Source organism: Homarus americanus, unplaced genomic scaffold (assembly GCF_018991925.1).
Source record: "Homarus americanus isolate GMGI-L3 unplaced genomic scaffold, GMGI_Hamer_2.0 scaffold59578, whole genome shotgun sequence".
Classification (NCBI taxonomy): Eukaryota; Metazoa; Arthropoda; class Malacostraca; order Decapoda; family Nephropidae; genus Homarus; species Homarus americanus.
In genome coordinates, this window is record NW_024712913.1 from 5,763,023 (window position 1) to 5,781,619 (window position 18,597).

Below are 18,597 nucleotides of genomic sequence, written 5' to 3' on the forward strand. Positions count from 1 at the left end.
CGGGCTATCCAGAACTCACACCGGAGAATAGACAGTGTATGTTCTCTCCCGGAATGGCCAGCGCCCACAATGTGTGCTTCCCGCACTATAAGTTTGGTCATTGGGTGGTCTCTGGGCAGTAGTACTGGTCCAGTTCTTTCTTTGGCATCTTGCAACCTTCCTCCTACTCTGAGCAGCCCGTTTTGGCCTAGGTATAGCTCTAGTCGGTACAGTCGACTTTGTCGTTGCAGCTGTCGGTGCTGCAGGAGGCTCATCTCCTCACCATAGGCCTCTTTTGCAGGAACTGAATGATGGCCCACTTAGAATTCAGCAGTTCAGGCAATTGCAGTGGCTTCGATGTTGCACCCTGAAAGTCGTATCTCAGGATGCTGGATACTCGCCTGCTCCAGGATACACCTCTCTGCAGCGCATGCCATGATAAGTATCTGCTCCATAGCAGTTGCATGATGGCATCGGCATTATTTCCTGCTGTGGCTAATGACACCGCCTCGAGCTTAACTTCGGGATCATTCTCAAGTTCGTGTCTGATTTCCGGTTCTCTGGGCCAGTACTCCTCAGGTAGAGACAAAAAGAGGGACCATCAATCCATCTGCATTCCTTTAACATGTCTTCAACAGGTATGCCTCTTGTAGCATCATCTGCTGGATTCCATCTTGATCGTACATGTCTCCATTGGGCCTTCTCCGTGACTTCATGTATAGCTGAGATCCTGTTGGCAACGAAGGTATAGAAACGTTTCTCTAGGTTGGCGATGTACTTGACCACAATCATACTGTCCGTCCAGAACAAGGATTCTTCAAGTGGGACTCCAATTTCACGCTTGATTGCCTGGTCTGCTCTTGTCGCAAGGACTGCTGCACAGAGTTCTAGCCTTGGGACCGTTAGCTGTTTGAGAGGGGCCAGACGAGCCTTGCCACAAACGAAAGAACATCTGGCATCACCTTCATTATCTACTGTCCGTAGGTACGTTACAACTGCATAGGCCACTTGTGAGGCGCCACAGAAGTGATGGAGTTGCGATGAGGTGGCACAACCCAGTCCACCGGGTCTGTAGCAGCGAGGAACTTTGACGTTTCTCAGTGATTTCAAATCTTCAAGCCAGCGCAACCACTTGTGAAGGCTTTGCTCAGTGATGTCTTCGTCCGAGTCCTTCTTCCGCCTGCATTCGTCTTGGAAAATGAGCTTGGCTTTGATGGTGAAAGGGCAGATGAATCCTAGAGGGTCGTACACCGAGCTTACCACTGCTAGTAAGACCCTTTTTGTCGCCGGGCGGGTGGGAACCTGAACCTTTGCTGCAAACTGGTCTCCATTTAGGTCCTACATGAATCCCAAGGCTCTCTCCGTGGGTAGGTCTTCACATCCCAGGTTCACTTCCTTCACTCCAGCATGTCGACTTTCAAATGGTATCGTGTTGAGGACCTCTTTGTCGTTGCTGATCCATTTTGTGAGTTTGAAACCTCCCAGGGATAAAAGATGCCGCAACTGCCGAGATATCATAATTGCTTCTTTTGGTTCAGTTACTGACAGGAGCAGGTCGTCATCATAGAAGTTTGATTTCGCTCTATTTGCGGCATCCGAGAACCCATCTCTGAAGTCTTGGAAGGTCCATTGCAAAGCATAGGCCGCGCACGAGGGACTCCACACTCCTCGAAAGAGATGCACTGTCATCCTACATGTCATTGGCGTTTGTGTCAAATCCCACCTTCCCACCAGAGGAATCGTAAAGCGTCTCTGTACTCTGGATTTACCTTCACTTGATGGAACATTTCTTCGATGTCGGCCATCAGGGCGATCGGCTCTTGTCTGAACCACATGAGTACTCCAATCAATTTGTTGTTGAAGTCTGATCCTTGGAGCACTTGATTGTTGAGTGAAGTCTTCGAGAAGGATGCTGCACAATCGAAGACTATCCGTACCTTGTCTGGTTTGTTGGGGTTTAGTACTGGGTGATGAGGCAGGTACCAGCTACTTCCAACGGACTCCGATAATTGCTTTAGTGGCACCCTTTCGGCGAAGCCTCCGATGAATAACTTTTCCATCTCCTCCTTGTACCAGAGTCTCAACCTTGTGTCCCTCGATAGGCGTTTCTTTAGTCCCAGTGGGCAACGCTTGGCGAGCGCTCTGTTGTCAGGTAGACAGGGCGGTTGACGCCGGAATGGAATTGGGAATTGGGAGTGTCCCTCCACTCTCTGTCCAGTCGACGACCAAAGCTGGATGACCCGTTTATCCTCCACTGATGACAGGGAGCCATCTCCCGGGGTCTGGTGTAATGCTTTAATTTCCCAGAAGCGCCTCACTTGTTCTTCCAATCGAGTTTTTTCGGTAGAGGCGGTCAGCATGGAACATTCCGTTGTAAACCTGTGAGTTAAATTGCCCATCAGGGGCCCATTAATTGTCCAACCCAATCTTGTCTTTATTGCAAAAGGTGCTCCATCCGGCCGTGTCCCACACTCAAGGGGAGTCAAGGCATCTGGGCAATCTTGTCCAATTAGTAACTCTGCGACTCGTCTGTTTGGTGGAAGTGGAACAAGTCCTCGAAGATGTCCCCAAGCATCTATGTCTAGGGCTGCAGCTGTTAAGTTTTCTAAAGAAGGTTGCAGTTTGTCAAGTACTAGTATCTTAGGAAGGGATATTGGGCACTTCGCTCTCCGGGTGTTAATGCCTTTTACTACCAGATTTACTTCTGTGGTGTTACATTGTTCCCCTTGGGTTAACACTCCCTGTGGTAAACACCCCCCCACCCCCCCTCCCCAGCCGCCACATCTGTCAAGGTAACAGGTCGCGTGGTTGGGGGGGGGGCATCACTCAAGAGGGTGATCTGCGTCATGCACCCTCTCAGCACTCACGCCAGTGGTGATGACACCCTGGAACACTTCTCCAGCCGCCACATCTGGCGTGTTAACTGGCCGCGTGGGGGAGGTTGAGGCACGTGGTCGCAGGCTGAGATGTAATGTTTTGTTCGGGTAAGGCAGCAAAACGTCAGCACTGACACCAGTGATAAACACCAGCGGCGATAACATGTGCTTTAGCTAAACTGTTTCATCTTGCACATGCTCTGTTAGTGCCTTTTGGAGAGTTTTTTGGGAAACTAGTGTGTACCTAGAGGACATTATCCTGAATCAAATTATCATAACAGTCAAGGAAATGACAAATCTAAAGGCAAGTATGATGAAACCAGGTAGGATTACTCCGGAAGAAAAATAAAAGGGAAGAGAATCCTGCACTGCAGGAAACTGTGTGTCATTAATGTAAGACAGAAGTTTAAGCTTATCAGAGAATATGTGAAGGCTGCTGAAATTTATATTCAGTAAAAATGGTATGAGTACTAGTTCAGAAGTAATGTTTGATACAAATGCAAGATGATGGCGCGTAGGTCAAGGTTGTGATTGAATTACTGCTGAGCTCACAATAGTCTGGTGCTATATGATAACCTTCAACAACTAAATGTTTACTGAGCTTGACAGATGAGTATTACACAGAGCTGTAGAAGCAATAGTTTGTTTTATAGCTAGTTCACAAATAACTTCCACATCCCAGGTGAAAGCAAAAACATAGGCAGGACATACATGTAAGTGTAAGTATGTTGACTTACAATGATTTAGGACTTCATGGTTAGTCACAGCAATTAACAAATAATCTTCTGAAACTACTGTTATTTAAGTTTCTCTGTTAAGAACCAAAAGATCGTCATTGGCCTTCAGTGGAAATGGTTCCAAAAGCCATGCAATAAACTTCATTTGTGATTTTAGTGGAATGTTATGAGAGCCTGAGCTGCCACCATTTTATAAGGGCCTCTGTGTCACTAACAATTCCTTTTGCGCTCATACTTATTACCATTGGTAGCGCGACGAGAGGAGGCTCGTGGGTAGATGTAATGATAGTAACAAGTAATAGGGAAGAAATAACGGTGAATACTGTAGGTAAATAATAGACACAATATACAAATACAAAATTTATTTAAACATTAATATGGAAGTAGGAGAAAGAGTATATATGTACCAACAGACGAAATCGGGTACAATGCCCTCAGGCTCAACATACTCACACCATTACTGGGTGGATATACTCAATAACACTCACAACCCTACTGGGTGGACATGCTCAATAACACATAACTCTTATAGTCACTTAGCACCATAAAGACCAGGGCAACTGCCACTACAACACTCAGTCGTCAGGAGTGATACGCAAGCAACAGCCATGGGGTCCAGCCACCATGGAGAACTTTCCGACGAACTCTGAAGATCCCAGTGGATTAACTACACCACACAAATAGCCCTACTGAGTTAGACTCTCATCCACCAATGATGGGGGCTGGTAGTGGTGTGTGGCTTGGTGATCCGGGGTCACCTCGCAGGCCTAGCGTTAGGCCCAGACGAGCCAGCTATGGGGGCCATAGGTAGTCTGAAGTGTCTGACGGCCGGGTCTCACAAAGGTAACTGATCCTACTGGACCTCGGACATCTCCAAAGACATAGTGGATACAACATCCACGCTACAGACACGGCCTAGGCTGCGTTAGGGACCTGTATGGATGAAGGAACGGGCATTTACTAACGGTAGAAATGCCAGCGGCACCCACTCAAAATAGGCCAGGGAGTCCACCTACTTCTATTTCGATGAATTAATTTACTGTACACTCTGACGTTGAAACTGAGACTATGAACTCAGTTTCATTCCCTACTATTATCCTCACTAACAATGCTCTGACTCAGCTATCAAAAGCAAAATTAAATTGATTACAAAGGGTTGGATGGCAACAGGTCCCAACATACAGCGTCTGCTACTAAATCCTCATATTATATTCAAAGTTCCCTACAAACAAAGACGGCCTATCGGTGACGTCACCCAGGAACAGAGAAAACGGGGGACGTTTCCACTGGGGGACTCGGAAGGTTTTGTGGACGTTTGAGCGTAATATGAATCCTTAAGGTTTTCAGGTTAGCCGTCATCACGATCATGACAAAGCTTCCCCCTTCCCCAAGATTTATATTATGCGGTAACTTTCAGAAAACACTTAAGTAGTAACATACACATTAAATGATTAATATAAAGTATAAATCCTCATACAAAACATTGCACATATTATATCAATAAAAATAGAAAAATAATTCCCTACCGGTGGTCAGAATTGGGCAAAAGAAATGGAAATCTGTTAACATACAACTAGAATGTGACATACCTTCATAATAAAATATATTGGGATACATATATCATAACATAATAGCACCAAAAAAAGATAGTAACACATGGGGTTAGGTACATCATGTCATATCATAATAATAAATGGTTTTACATACATCATATCATATAATAATAAATGGGGTTAGGTACATCATCATAGAATAATAATGAATTGGGTTAGATACTGTATGTATATTATGTATGCTGGATTATATATTATGTATGTATATTACGTATGTGCTCCATTTATGTATTATTTATTCAGCCTAGCTAGCAGCGTGTGGCAATGTTATTACCATATCCCACATGCTTAATTAATGTGCCTGGCGACGTATGGAAGCTGCTAATGTCTCACTTGCCATACGTCGTCTATAGCAGTTGACAGGCAGCCAAGCTGAGGAGCGCTACTCCCCTTGTGTACATATCTCTGATCCAGTAAATCGAACCTACAAATCTATACAGGTGTTTATGTTCTCTCCTGTATATTGAACTTATTATCCAGAACCTAACATGGCGCAGTGCGTAATCTTACTGGATAATTACGAGTGATAGTGCAAAGTTTGTGGAAAGCCGGCTTATGGACTCCTGCCCTGTGTCAACCGCCGCGCCACCCGTCCTCGAAGAATTTAGCAACTTTGAGCAGTGTCAGTGACAGTGATTTTCTGTGAAGTGTTTAGTGCATTGTGTGTTTCGTGCCATTCATGTGTGACCTTGTTTTAAAGGATTCCCAAGGTATATGGCATGTTCTGGGCATTTGTGGGGAGTAGAGTTCAGTGCACCCTTCTCTGACCGCGTCCAGAAGGTGACTGAGCTCCTCGCCGTCTCCAACCCCCCCCCTCACAGCGTCGCCTCCACACCCCCTCACAGCTGAGGCGAGACGCTCCTGCCCGGGACACACACACACATACATGTACTAACACTCGCTGACCGCGCGGCTCTCTTATATATATTTTATATATTTAACCTACTTATCTGTGTATTTAATTAATTTTTTTGTCTGAAATCTTGTTGATACGACGGGCTGACCGGTCAACACTGATTTAAGACACAGTACACAGATGAAGTAGTTATGTCTCATGCCTTACGTAGCCGTGGACCCAGCGTATGGATGAGTCAGGTGGATGATAGCCCCGCAGAGATGGATGACATGGCCGACCACGACGCTCCAGCTCCCACAACATCGCGCAGCCCTTCACCTCAATATTCAGCGTTGTCTCCAGAGATAATTGCTTTAATGAAGTTTATGAGAGATGAAAGGCGCGAGGATGAAGCTAACAGACGTGTGGCGGATGAACACAGAGGGCAAGCAGAGGCAGAACGAGACCACCAACGGAGATTGGAAGACAGTGCACGGTTTGAAGCTTTGATATCTCGCCTCACTGTTAACCAAGCCCCTGGCTCTAACACTGCCTCGGTACTGACTGGTTCAGATACCTCATCAATGCTTCCTTCACGCCCCCCAGCCCCACCTAAAGCAGCTGCTCAAACACCGCCCATCTTGAAGCCTGATGTGAATTTCCAGACTTTTCGTGAATGGCGGCGACGGTGGACTGATTATTCTACAATGGTGGATCTCCAGAGTTTGTCACAGCCTAAACATCTCATCCAGCTGCGTATGTGCCTGTCCTTGGAAGTTCAGCGTGTCTTAGAACATACGTTGCAGGTACCTCCGACCTCTTCGTTGTCTGTAGAGGAGGTACTGGACATTCTACAACGGCACATCAAAGGACAGCAGAATGAAGCTCTGTGCAGGAGGGAATTGTTTAGCTGCAGACAGATGGAGGGTGAGTCTTTTGACGCCTTTTATGTACGTCTTAAGGGAGCCTCGGAAGAGGTAGATATATGTTTAGGCAACCACCAGCAGTGCGAGGAGACCCAGTTGAAGCAGGTAATCCTGATGGGTGTTAAGGACGAGGAACTTGTCCAACCCCTCACCTCCCTCGACTCTTCCTCTTCTCTCAACGATGTGTTGACGATATGTCGCTCCTATGAGGCTGCCAGGTGTGCCACCTCTGCCATCCGAGCTCCCCCTACAGCTGTACGCGCTGTGTCCCGGTACAAGAAGGACAAGAAGTCTGCTCCTACGCCTTCGCCCACCACGTCCACGCCCGGTTCATTTTGTAACAACTGTGGTAAGCAGCACGGAACACAGGTGTGTCCAGCTGCTGAGTCTACATGCAACAGTTGTGACCGTAAGGGCCACTGGTCACTCACAGTACGGTGCCCAGCCAAACGCGTCCAGTGCAATGTGTGCGGTCGTCTGGGCCACTATGACAAGTGTTGCCCTTCCAACAAACCCAAGGGACAGCGTCGGCGGAAGCTTCAGCTCCCTTCCACCAGAGAGGGCCGCCCACAGTCTTCCAATCAGAAGCATGACGACCCTGGACAACGCTCGAGCCATATTAGGAATGTGTGCTCCCCCCCGCGTCCCAGGACCAAAGTCCCCCAGTACATCAGTGTCATTGTGACCTACCGCAGTGTGTCATCCCGTCTTCAGATGTTGCCTGACACCGGCGCTGATGCTACAGTCATCGGTCCCCAGCATTTGCAATGCTTGGGGCTCTCTCCAAGTGATCTAGGACCGCCCCCCAAGGATCTCCGCTTTATGGCAGATGGTTCACAGATGACCCCGGCCCTGGGTTCACTCCAAGCACAAGTCACCTTTGGCAACAGGTCGTGTCAAGCCTGGATTGATGTGCATAACGGTGTCCCGACTCCTTTGCTGTCCTACAGACATTGTCAAGAGTTGGCCATCATCTCCCAGGACTTCCCCAAACCTATTCTTGAGGTAAAACACGCCAACAGGGTGCAAAAAGGGAGCAGCAACGACCCTGCTGCCGCCCTACCCCTGCCTCTTGCCAGTGACACCTCTCCTTCGGATGCTCGGAAGTACTTCCTGAAGGAATTCAGCGACGTTCTGGTGACCAAGTCCGCTCTGGAATCCAAGCCTCTCAAGAAGATGGCAGGTCCCCCCATGAGGATCCACCTGAGGGACGACGCGAAGCCCTTCGCTATTTACACCCCTCGACTGGTTCCCCTGGCCTTCCGCGAGGCGGTCAAAAACGAGCTGGACTCCATGGTCGCCCAAGAAATTATTGCACCAACCGGCGATGACCCGTCTCCATGGTGTCACCCTATGGTTGTCGTCGCAAAACCTAAAGGTGGTGTTCGGATCACCACTGACCTCTCCAAGCTCAACAGCCAGGTGTCTCGTCCTGCGCACCCTTCTCCCACGCCCTTTGCAGCTATACGCAGTGTGAACCCGAAGGCGCGCTTCTTCACGACGATGGACGCCTTGTGTGGATACTGGCAGATAGAGCTTGCCGAAGAAGACCGACCACTCACAACTTTCATCACCCCGCATGGACGTTACAGTTATTGCCGTGGCCCCATGGGATTCGCCGCTACAGGAGACGCTTTCTGTCTTCGAGGTGATATGGCTCTACAAGGTCTGGCAAACTGCGTGAAAGTGGTCGACGACATACTCGTGTACGACGAGGATTATATGGATCACCTCTGCCGTATCTACGAGGTACTCAACAGGTGCCGGAAGCACGGCATCACCCTAAATGCCGACAAGTTTGTTCTGGCCAGCTCTTCAGTGGACTTTTGTGGGTACACCCTTTCAGGGAATGGTATCGCAGCTGACCCGGAAAAGGTCCGCGCCATCACGGATTTTCCCACCCCTGCTAACCTCACCGACTTGAGGTCCTTCATCGGTCTCGTCAACCAGTTAGCAGAGTTTTCGTCGGACATCTCCGCAGCTGCCCAACCACTTCGCCCCCTGATGAGCCCCAAGAGGACATTCCTGTGGACCCCCGACCACGACAAGGCCTTCCAGCAAGTGAAACAGGCCCTGTCTAGTCCACCTGTCCTCGCCACGTTTGACCCAGCCTTGCCGACGGTTCTGCAGACAGATGCCTCACGCTTGTACGGTGTGGGATACGCCCTACTGCAGGATCACGGTGGAGGGCAGTTCCGGCTTGTCCAGTGTGGCTCGCGTTTCCTCTCTGACACCGAGACGCGCTACGCCACTATTGAGTTGGAGCTGTTGGCTGTGGTTTGGGCGATGTCCAAGTGCAGGTTTTACCTTATAGGCCTGCAACACTTTCACCTAGTGACCGACCATCGCCCGCTTGTCCCGATCCTCAACCACTACACGCTAGACGCCGTTGAGAACCCTCGCCTCCAGCGTCTGAAAGAGAAGCTCTCGGCGTACATCTTCACAGCAGTGTGGCGTTCTGGTAAGGAGCTCTGCATCCCTGATGCCTTGTCTCGCTCTCCTGTCAGCCGCCCTACTCCAGAAGACCATGTGCTCGACTTCGACCTCGCTCTTTCCGTCAGGACTGTGGTCACTCTACACGCCGTCCAATCCCTTCGTTCGGACCTGTCACCAGATGACGACAAGGCAATGGAGGACCTTCGAACAGCGGCCCGAGATGACCCTTCCTACGTCCGACTCGTCGAGTGTGTGAGGAATGGATTTCCTAGCAACCGCTACGATCTTCACAACACCCTGCTCCCGTATTGGAAACTCCGCGATGAACTCTACTGCGACGGAGACCTTGTTCTGTACGGAGCACGTGTAGTTGTCCCTGCTGCATCACGTCCCCACGTCTTGGCTCGCCTTCACGACAGTCACCGTGGAGCTGAGGCCACCAAACGACGTGCACGACAGACTGTGTTCTGGCCCGGCATCAACTCCGACATCTCCAATGTTGTCCGTGCATGTGAGCCCTGCCAAGTATTACAACCCAGCCAGCAGCAGGAACCCTTCATGAGTGACGACAACCCCACCTGCCCCTTTGAGTCTGTGTCGGCCGACTTTTTCTCTGTGTCAGGAAAGTCCTTCCTTGTTATCGTCGACCGTCTCTCTGGTTGGCCGGTTGTCATCAAGTGCGGTAATGACACGACGTCTGCCGCCACCATCAGCAAGTTCCGCCACTACTTCCGTGACGTGGGCGTTCCTTGACCGATCGGGAGTCCGGCATGTGTTGTCATCGCCCCATTACCCGCAGTCCAACGGCCACGCTGAGGCTGCTGTCAAATCCCTGAAGCTCCTCATCCTTAAGGTGGCCCCTTCTGGGAACATTGACTGCGAGGCCTTCGACCGGGGTCTTCTTGAACTCCGCAACACACCTAACTACACCGGACGCTCCCCTGCCCAGGTCTTGTATGGACGCCCCCTTCGTTCTTGTGTCCCTGCTCACCCTCAATCCTTCTCCAAGGAGTGGCAGGCCAAGACAGAGGATTGTGATCGCCGAGCCGCCGAACGTGTTCAGGACGTCGTCGCCCGCTACAACGACCACGCCCGTTCTCTCCCCAGGTTGAGTGTCGGCACCCAAGTCCGTGTTCAGGACCCGACCTCCCTACGTTGGGACAAAGTAGGCGTAGTCATGGGTCTCGGTAGGTCACGGGACTACCAGGTGCGGTTACCCAGTGGTCGTGTGTGGTGGAGGAACCGCCGTTTTCTCCGCCCCGTAACAATGCCTTCTGCTGACCCCGCCACCAGTGTTGAGTCCCATACCCTTCCCAGTGATCTAGTCCCTCGACGCTCAGAACGGATCCAAAAGAAAAGGTCCGCTCAAGACTTTGCTATGAGCGTATAGGGGGGAGGGAGGTGTATGTATATTCTGTATGCTGTATTTATATTATGTATGTATATTATGTATGTGCTCCATTTATGTACTATTTATTCAGCCTAGCTAGCAGTGTGTGGCAATGTATTTAAGATGTCCCACATGCTTAATTAATGTGCCTGGCGACGTATGGAAGCTGCTAATGTATCACTTGCCATACGTCGTCTATAGAGCAGTTGACAAGCAGACAGGTTGAAGAGCGCTACTCCCCTTGTGTACATATCTCTTATCCAGTAAATCGAACCTACAAAATCTATACAGGTGTTTGTGTTCGCTCCTGTATATTGAACTTATTACCCAGAACATAACAATTATCATATAACAAATGTCATTTATTGCCTGTAATTCCCATGTCTCCCGAAGAGATTATGTGTGAAACATGGTGGTGTGGTATTAATATTTCAACATTTGAAGAGACATATGGAAAATACTACAGACCTTATGTTGGGTTATTAGGTAATGCATGTCAACAGAAACAATGTCCCTATTATTTACAACCTCGACTTAATGGATTTAGTGATCATATGGCTGCTGAAAGAATAGGCAAAAGGGACAACTTCGCCCATTGTCTCCATCATTCTATGAGTCAATTAAGTATGTTTGATAATACTAATTATATTACTGTGATAAATGATGTATTGACAAGAAAATCTCTGTACAAAAACACATTATTGAGTCATAGATCTATGCAGATATGTTTTGATACTTTATCATTAATTAAAAATAATCCCATGTGGCAAAGAATATCAGTGTCTAAATAAGTATAGAAGTTTTAGAAAAAGGAGTTAGGCAAAAATGATTTTAATAAATATATAAAAATATAGATTTTTATAAAAAATTATAAATTTACCTATCATAAAATGTTTTTTATGTAAAAAAGGGAGAGGGAAAAATATAAGATAAAATTTTCTAACACCATTTTATTTCAAAACCACAATTACAAAAAATTTAATTATCAGTTTTAGATGAATTTTGTGACTCGTAAATCATACAACCAGGTAAGCCACAGTCGTCATTTTTACACATACAGTAGATAAGTGCATTTGTAGAATCAGGGAATATATGCACAGTACAGAACACGAGTGACGAGCTGCCGCGATGTGATGGCGAACACGACGAAACATGCGACAGATTGGTGTGCAGGAGGCTGATTGGCATGATGAACTGTGAGCAATTACTTGCATGAAAACCATCTTATGTTGATTGAAAACAAAATATAGCCTTAAGGCATTATTTTTACAATAAACTTCATTATTGTCCATTATGACATTAACCTTTCCTAAAAAAAAAAAAAAAAGTGTAGTTGAAATATAAAAATTTTAAGGAATGCTCTTCGTACACATAACCAATAAAATAGGGTTGCTTATAAATAAAACAGTCAGTGTGAAAATTGACGGAACACCGTGCAGTTCTGGTCAGTTGTATAGCTTACTTACTCGATCTAAGCATACTCCCCTTCAAGGCAGGAGTTTAAAGTGATTTTACAACCACCACTAGAAAGATATTTATTGGATAAACTTGCGCCATTATAGAGCAGCTGGAGCAATACAACATCAAATGAAAAGATCATCAAAGTAGTATCATCTCCATGTTTTGCCGGCTGTACGATCAAAAGGCTTTTACAGACGATACCCTCTCCTGCGTCGAGGGTTCCTTCGCCGTTCACAAGGTGATCTTGATGACATGCAGCCCTATCTTTAATGATATCCTCCTCTTGGGTAATCTTGATAAACACCCAATAATCTTTTTAGGTGACATATCTCCTAAATATATGAAAGAGTTAGTTTCCTTTATGTATCGGGGGGAGATTAACATCCATCAGAACGAACTCTCCAACTTTCTTAAATTAGCAAAGCGTTTTAAGATCAAGGGATTATATAATGATATACAAAATACTGCCTCCACTATAATAGGATACGGACCACCCACAATACAGCAGTCCACATCCGGACCACCCATAGAGCAACAACCTATATACGGACAACCCATAGAGCAGCAACATACATATGGACAACCAAAAGAGCAACCACCCATTGAACCCAGAATGCAGCAGTCCACATACGGGCCACCCATAGTGCCACAGTCCACATACGGGCCACCCATAGTGCCACAGTCCACATACGGGCCACCCATAGTGCTACAGTCTACATACAGACCACCTATGGAGCAACAACCTATCATACCGACCACCCATAGAGCAACAACCTGGATCACCCATAGAGCTCAAGGTACCTATAGAGCAGGCTAAACTTGTCAATGTTAAACCGATGTTTCATAACCATCACCGGCATTTGAAGATTACTCGATGTCACTCCTTACCAAATCCTTCTTAAATTCCAATAAATATTCATTCATCCCAATGAAATTTTCTAGCCAGGGGCCTGAATGAAACTAGGTTGTTTCTGTAGTTCCTGTATTTTGTTTGTTGGTAAAATATATTATCCTTCAAAAATTCATTGGTTTTATTTAAAAAAAAAAAATTAAACTATGATATAATAGCATTAATAATACACTCAATTTTTTCTATACATATTGGACAAGTACTTAATAATGAAATACATACAGAACACACTGCCAAATGTCTACAAGGCAAGATTATAATATTTCTGCCATTTACCATACATACTCTACACACAATAGCATTATATTGAGGAGGAGTAGAGGAAAGAACTGGGGGAGGGGTAGCGGGATTACTACTACTAGATGGATATCAGAGTAATATGGTAGATTGGGAGGAGATGATGGATTAGCTGGTAGTTGGATCATATTGATTTCAGGGTAAGATAATGGTGGATTGAGTGGTTGTAATTGAATCCTATTGATTTCAGGATTAAATGGTGGTAGATTGAGTGGTTGTAGTAAAATCCTATTGATTCTAAGGTAAGATTGTTGTGGTAGTGGGATCATATTGATTTCAGGATAAGATGGTGGTTGATTGGGTGGTAGTGTAAATGATGGTGGTTGATTGGGTGGTGGTGGTGTAAGACTTTCAGGGTAAGATGGTGGTGGATTGGGTGGTGGTGTAAGACTTTCAGGGTAAGGTGGTGAGTAACCATTGAATAATTGTTGTTGTAATGGAGGTGATAACATATCTAAAAAACTATCGATTATTTCAGGGTAAGGTGGCGAGTATGAGTAAGGTTGTGGTGGTAAACTGGCTTGTACTTTTAGTTCTTCGGTCCCCATAAGCTCCAAAACTGCCTCAGTACACTCTTCAATATTATCCAGAGTCTATAACCACCTTTATTATACTACTCTTGTTCATTAAATAGGTTATATCATCATCCGATAGATTTACTCGATAAATCTTCTGAGTCTTAATTGCAGAATTACTCTGTTGGTAAGGAGGAGTTTGATCTTGAACCTTAAAGGGAAAATAAAAAAATAAATATTAATATTATAATAATATTAATAAAGAATAATAGATGTCATTATTATATTTTATATATTTTTACCTTTTTGATAAAGTCAGCCTTCTTTTTCAGTAATAAAAATTCACATCTTGAGTACCAACGTGCATGTACATTCCATATTTCTTCCTCGTCATTTTCTTCCCAATTGTGAAGACCGATACCACAAGAAAAACATTGTACCATGTCAGATAAGCCAATGTAATAAAACCCTGTTTTTGCTAAATCATGGATTGTTGGTTGTCGTCGTTGTATTTCGAGTGGCCATATCTTAAAACTTTCCAATCTAGTTTTAAACTTATTATATTCCTTATTAAAACAGAGGCTATGTGGAATAAGTCCCATTCTTATCCAATTTTCTCCTGCAAAATAAAAAATAATTAATAATTTTATTAATATTTATATTATTATATAAAGTATGATAAAATAATTATAAAACACTTCCCATGATCCTCCTCTCCCGTTTCTGGAATTGTAATTATCTGGTCTAAAATGCAACTCTGACCCAGGCTGATGTTTGCCGTTGGTTGATTTCTAACAAAGGGACAATGGGGAAAAAGTCTAAGATGTTTTCCGAGGGGCGTATCATCCTCTTCCCAATTACCTATGATACCCCGGCAAAAATAACAGGCACAGAAATCTTTATTTTTGAGATAATAAAAACCTGCAGCGGCTAAATCTAAGGGAGATATCCACGAAGACGGCAGGGGCCAGTCTACGAATGTATCCAGTCGTTCCTTTTCAAATCTGAACACACGGGTGTCATAGAATGTCTTGGACCGATTTAAAGTGCGTAAAAATATGCACTGGGGCTGTTTCTCCCTGTGTAAAGCTTCGGCGGCGGCGCCGCTGGTAGTGGTATCGAATTCCAAATTGCACTGAAAACATTTTACTTTATTCTCCTCCTGAGAAAAATAAAACCTGGCTCTCGAAAGGGTCTCCACATCCACTACATTTATTAAAGGAGAATTGACAAAAGTATTCTGGCGATCTTTTTTTTCATAAAGACTCTACCTCGATTGTTCCATTATTATTCACAGCCTTTCTTGTATGGTTATATACACCAAAACTAGATCTACTAAGGAATGTAACGTAATTTATACTATCCAGAGTTGTCAAGTTGTAAAATAAATGGTGTCATCTGGTAATCTGCCTGCCAGCTCCTCGAAGTTTGTGTTTATATATATATATAAAATAATTTTGTTTTATTGGTAAATAAATACAGTATGTTTCGGTCCTTCAGATTTTTATTTAAAAAAACTATGATATAATAACTTTACTAAAATACTCAATCTTTTGTATACATATTGGACAATTATCTAAAGATAAAATACACATAGAACATACTGCAACATGTGTACAAGGCATGATTATAATATTTCTGTCTTCTATCATACATACTATACATACTAGAGCATTATATAGAGGAGCAGAGGAAAGAACTGGGGGAGGGGTAGCTGTATTACTATATGATTGTGCTGTAAGACTTTCAGAGTAATATGGTGAATTGGGAGGAGATAATGGATTTAGTTTAGGTGGTAGTGTAAGTCGGAATCTCACTTCTGCTATCTCTGTCTCCATAAGCTTCAAAACTGCCTTAAAACTCTCTTTCGGATTATTAAAGGGGACACCTTTCTTTTCTAGTCTTTTATAAAGAATGCGCCTTACATTATTGAAGGAAAATCCCATGGCGACAACTCTTTTTATTATACTACTCTGTTTCATTAAATAGGTAATATCATCATCAGATATATTTACTTGATAAGTATAAATCTGAGGCTTAATTGCAGAATTACTTTGTTGGTAAGGAGTTTGGTCTTGAACTTTAAAAAAGGGAAAAAAATAAATTAATATTATATAATTAACAAAATTCTTATTTTATTTTTTAATAATCCATATTTTACTGTATAAATTATATTCCTGAAACTGGAAATCTTACAATTAAAAACTAGCCACCTCACTCTACCTCTTTAATAAAATCCCACCCCTTTTTCCGTCTGACAAATTCACATAATGGGGACCAACGTGCATGAACATTCCATGACTCGTCATTTTCTTCCCAATTATGAAGACGATAATTAAGTCTGCGATGTTCTTGAAGGGGCGTATCTTCCCAATGGCCTATGATACCCAGGCAGAAAAAACAAACACAAAATTCTTCCATTTTAAGGTAATAGAAGCCGGCAGCGGCTAAATCTTCGGGAGCGGGAGATATCGAAGACGACCAGTCTACGAACGTATCCAGTCGTTCCTTTTCAAATCTGAATTTATCAATGTATAATGTCTTGGGCCGATTTAAAGTGCGTAAAAATATGCACTGGGGCCGTTTCTCCCTGTGAAAAGCTTCACTGCTGTCGACGGCGGCGCCGCCGCCGCTGGTGGTGGTGGTGGTGGTGGCGGTGGTAATAGTGGTGGTAGTGGTATCGAATTCCAAATTGCACTGAAAACATTTTACTTTATTTTCCCACGGAGAAAAATAAAACCCGGCTCTCGAAAGGGTCTCCACATCCACCACATTTATTAAAGGGGAATTGACAAAAGTATTCTGGCGATTTTGTTTTTCATAAAGACTCTGCCTCGATTGTTCCATTATTATTTCACAGCCTTTCAAAAAAAACATATACAATAACTGGAACTAGTAGGTTTTTATACTCCCAACTACCTACTAAACTAAACTGAAAACTGTAACATAATTTATACTATCCAGAGAGTTGTCAAGTTTTATATATAAATAGTGTCATCTAACAACTTTTTGTACAGCCACGTCATTCAAGTGCCTGCTAGCTCTGCGGGTGTTTAATCTGACAACAATACATCATGGATATACACTACTACTATACAAGAGGAGGAGAAAGAAAAAGGAAAAAAAAAAGAAAAAAAGTTACTTATGTATCTGAACCACAAGTACAATATCTAATTTTAGACCCAATTTCTAGAGAAGCTAGAATGGCGACTGAATGGATAGACAGAATGCATTTTAAAAAACGGTGTGATGATACGTCGATAAAATTATCTGCTATTTTAACAGAGAGTCATCGAAAGAATGTATATGATAATAGATTTAGGTGTTATCGCCCAGTTTGAACCCCGCGTCTCACCTATAGTGTTGATATAATGCAGTATGCATGTGTAGAGAGCTAAGGAAGCTAATTTCTTCCTTCAATGGTAAAAATGAACCTACAAAGTTTACGAAGATACACTATCATTCTGAACCACATAATTGTCACTATTCATTAAAAATTTATTTGAACTGTAGTTTTTTTATACACCCCAAATCTATAACAAAACTGAAAAACTTTATAAAATAAAAAAAATAAATAAAAAAGTTACTTTGGATATCGTTTTTGTACGAGAAAATCTAAAAGATCTATAGTATTGTTTACCACACAGCATGTATTTGAAAAACATTTTAATTTATTAGTATCTATATAGAGACTAGCAGAGGGTGTTTTGAATGTCCTCGTTTTTCGTGATACGGACAGTAAATGTTACTTTTCCATTCATTACCAGCTGCCTCATTCTCCCAATAAGGATCTTCTTTTAAAATCTTTTGACATTCTAGAGCAGCCATTTTCATTTGTTTTATATACTTATATACTGATGGGTATTCTTCTGACTGTGATTTTTTAAAACCTTTTTTTAAACACTTATATGACGACAACGACGAAGAGGAGCTTGATCTTTTGGTTGGTGGTCGACGACATGTATTGTTAACCATAATTTCATATTCATATTCAGTTTCACAATTTTCTTTTTTTTTTCAATTGCAACTTGTATTTCCTCCGGAGATATATGTCCACCGGTTTTACATTCTGTGAATATAAACTGAATTTCCTTATTCATTATGGAGTTAAATTCTAAAAATCAACAAAAAATATTAAACGAATGGAAAGATTATTATCAATTTATAGTAACATCTCAGTTTTTATATATACAAGATAAGAGATATGCCAATTATTTTGAATCACTCTTAAGGACGTGGCCTTCTTTTGTAAAAAATTTAAAAGTTATAATTGTTCATCAACGAACCTCAGGGAATAAACAATGATATTTATCCAAAGATAAAACTATATTAAATATATTTGACTCACCCATCGAAATAAAATTCTCATCGATAAATGGAATAACAGTATCTGGTAGTTCTGCTTTCGGTATTAAAAAAATACTTAATTCATTGATTGCAGGAATAAAAAAGGAAAATAAAAACATATATATCCAATGGGGTTCAAATAATAACAATGATAATAGCAATAGTGATGATGATAGTTGATTGATGAAACGATAACAACTAATATTTTTGAATTGGGGTAGGGTAAGGATTGATATATAAATATTGGGATATAAAATATAAAATCTATTACACTG

The 18,597-nt window shown here is 43.4% G+C and overlaps 1 protein-coding gene across 1 annotated transcript in view; it reads right to left on the bottom strand.

Annotated features, from left to right (window-relative positions):
* Positions 1 to 474: 474 nt before the first annotated feature.
* LOC121864931 overlaps positions 475 to 18,597 on the bottom strand; it is a 20,034-nt gene continuing 1,911 nt past the window's right edge. Inside the window, exons 2-3 of the mRNA XM_042364145.1 lie at positions 1,703 to 2,584; positions 475 to 1,292 (exon numbers count right to left, since the gene is read on the bottom strand). Of these exons, the coding sequence (XP_042220079.1) occupies positions 475 to 1,292; positions 1,703 to 2,584 (1,700 nt within the window). The remainder of the gene's footprint in view (positions 1,293 to 1,702; positions 2,585 to 18,597) is intronic.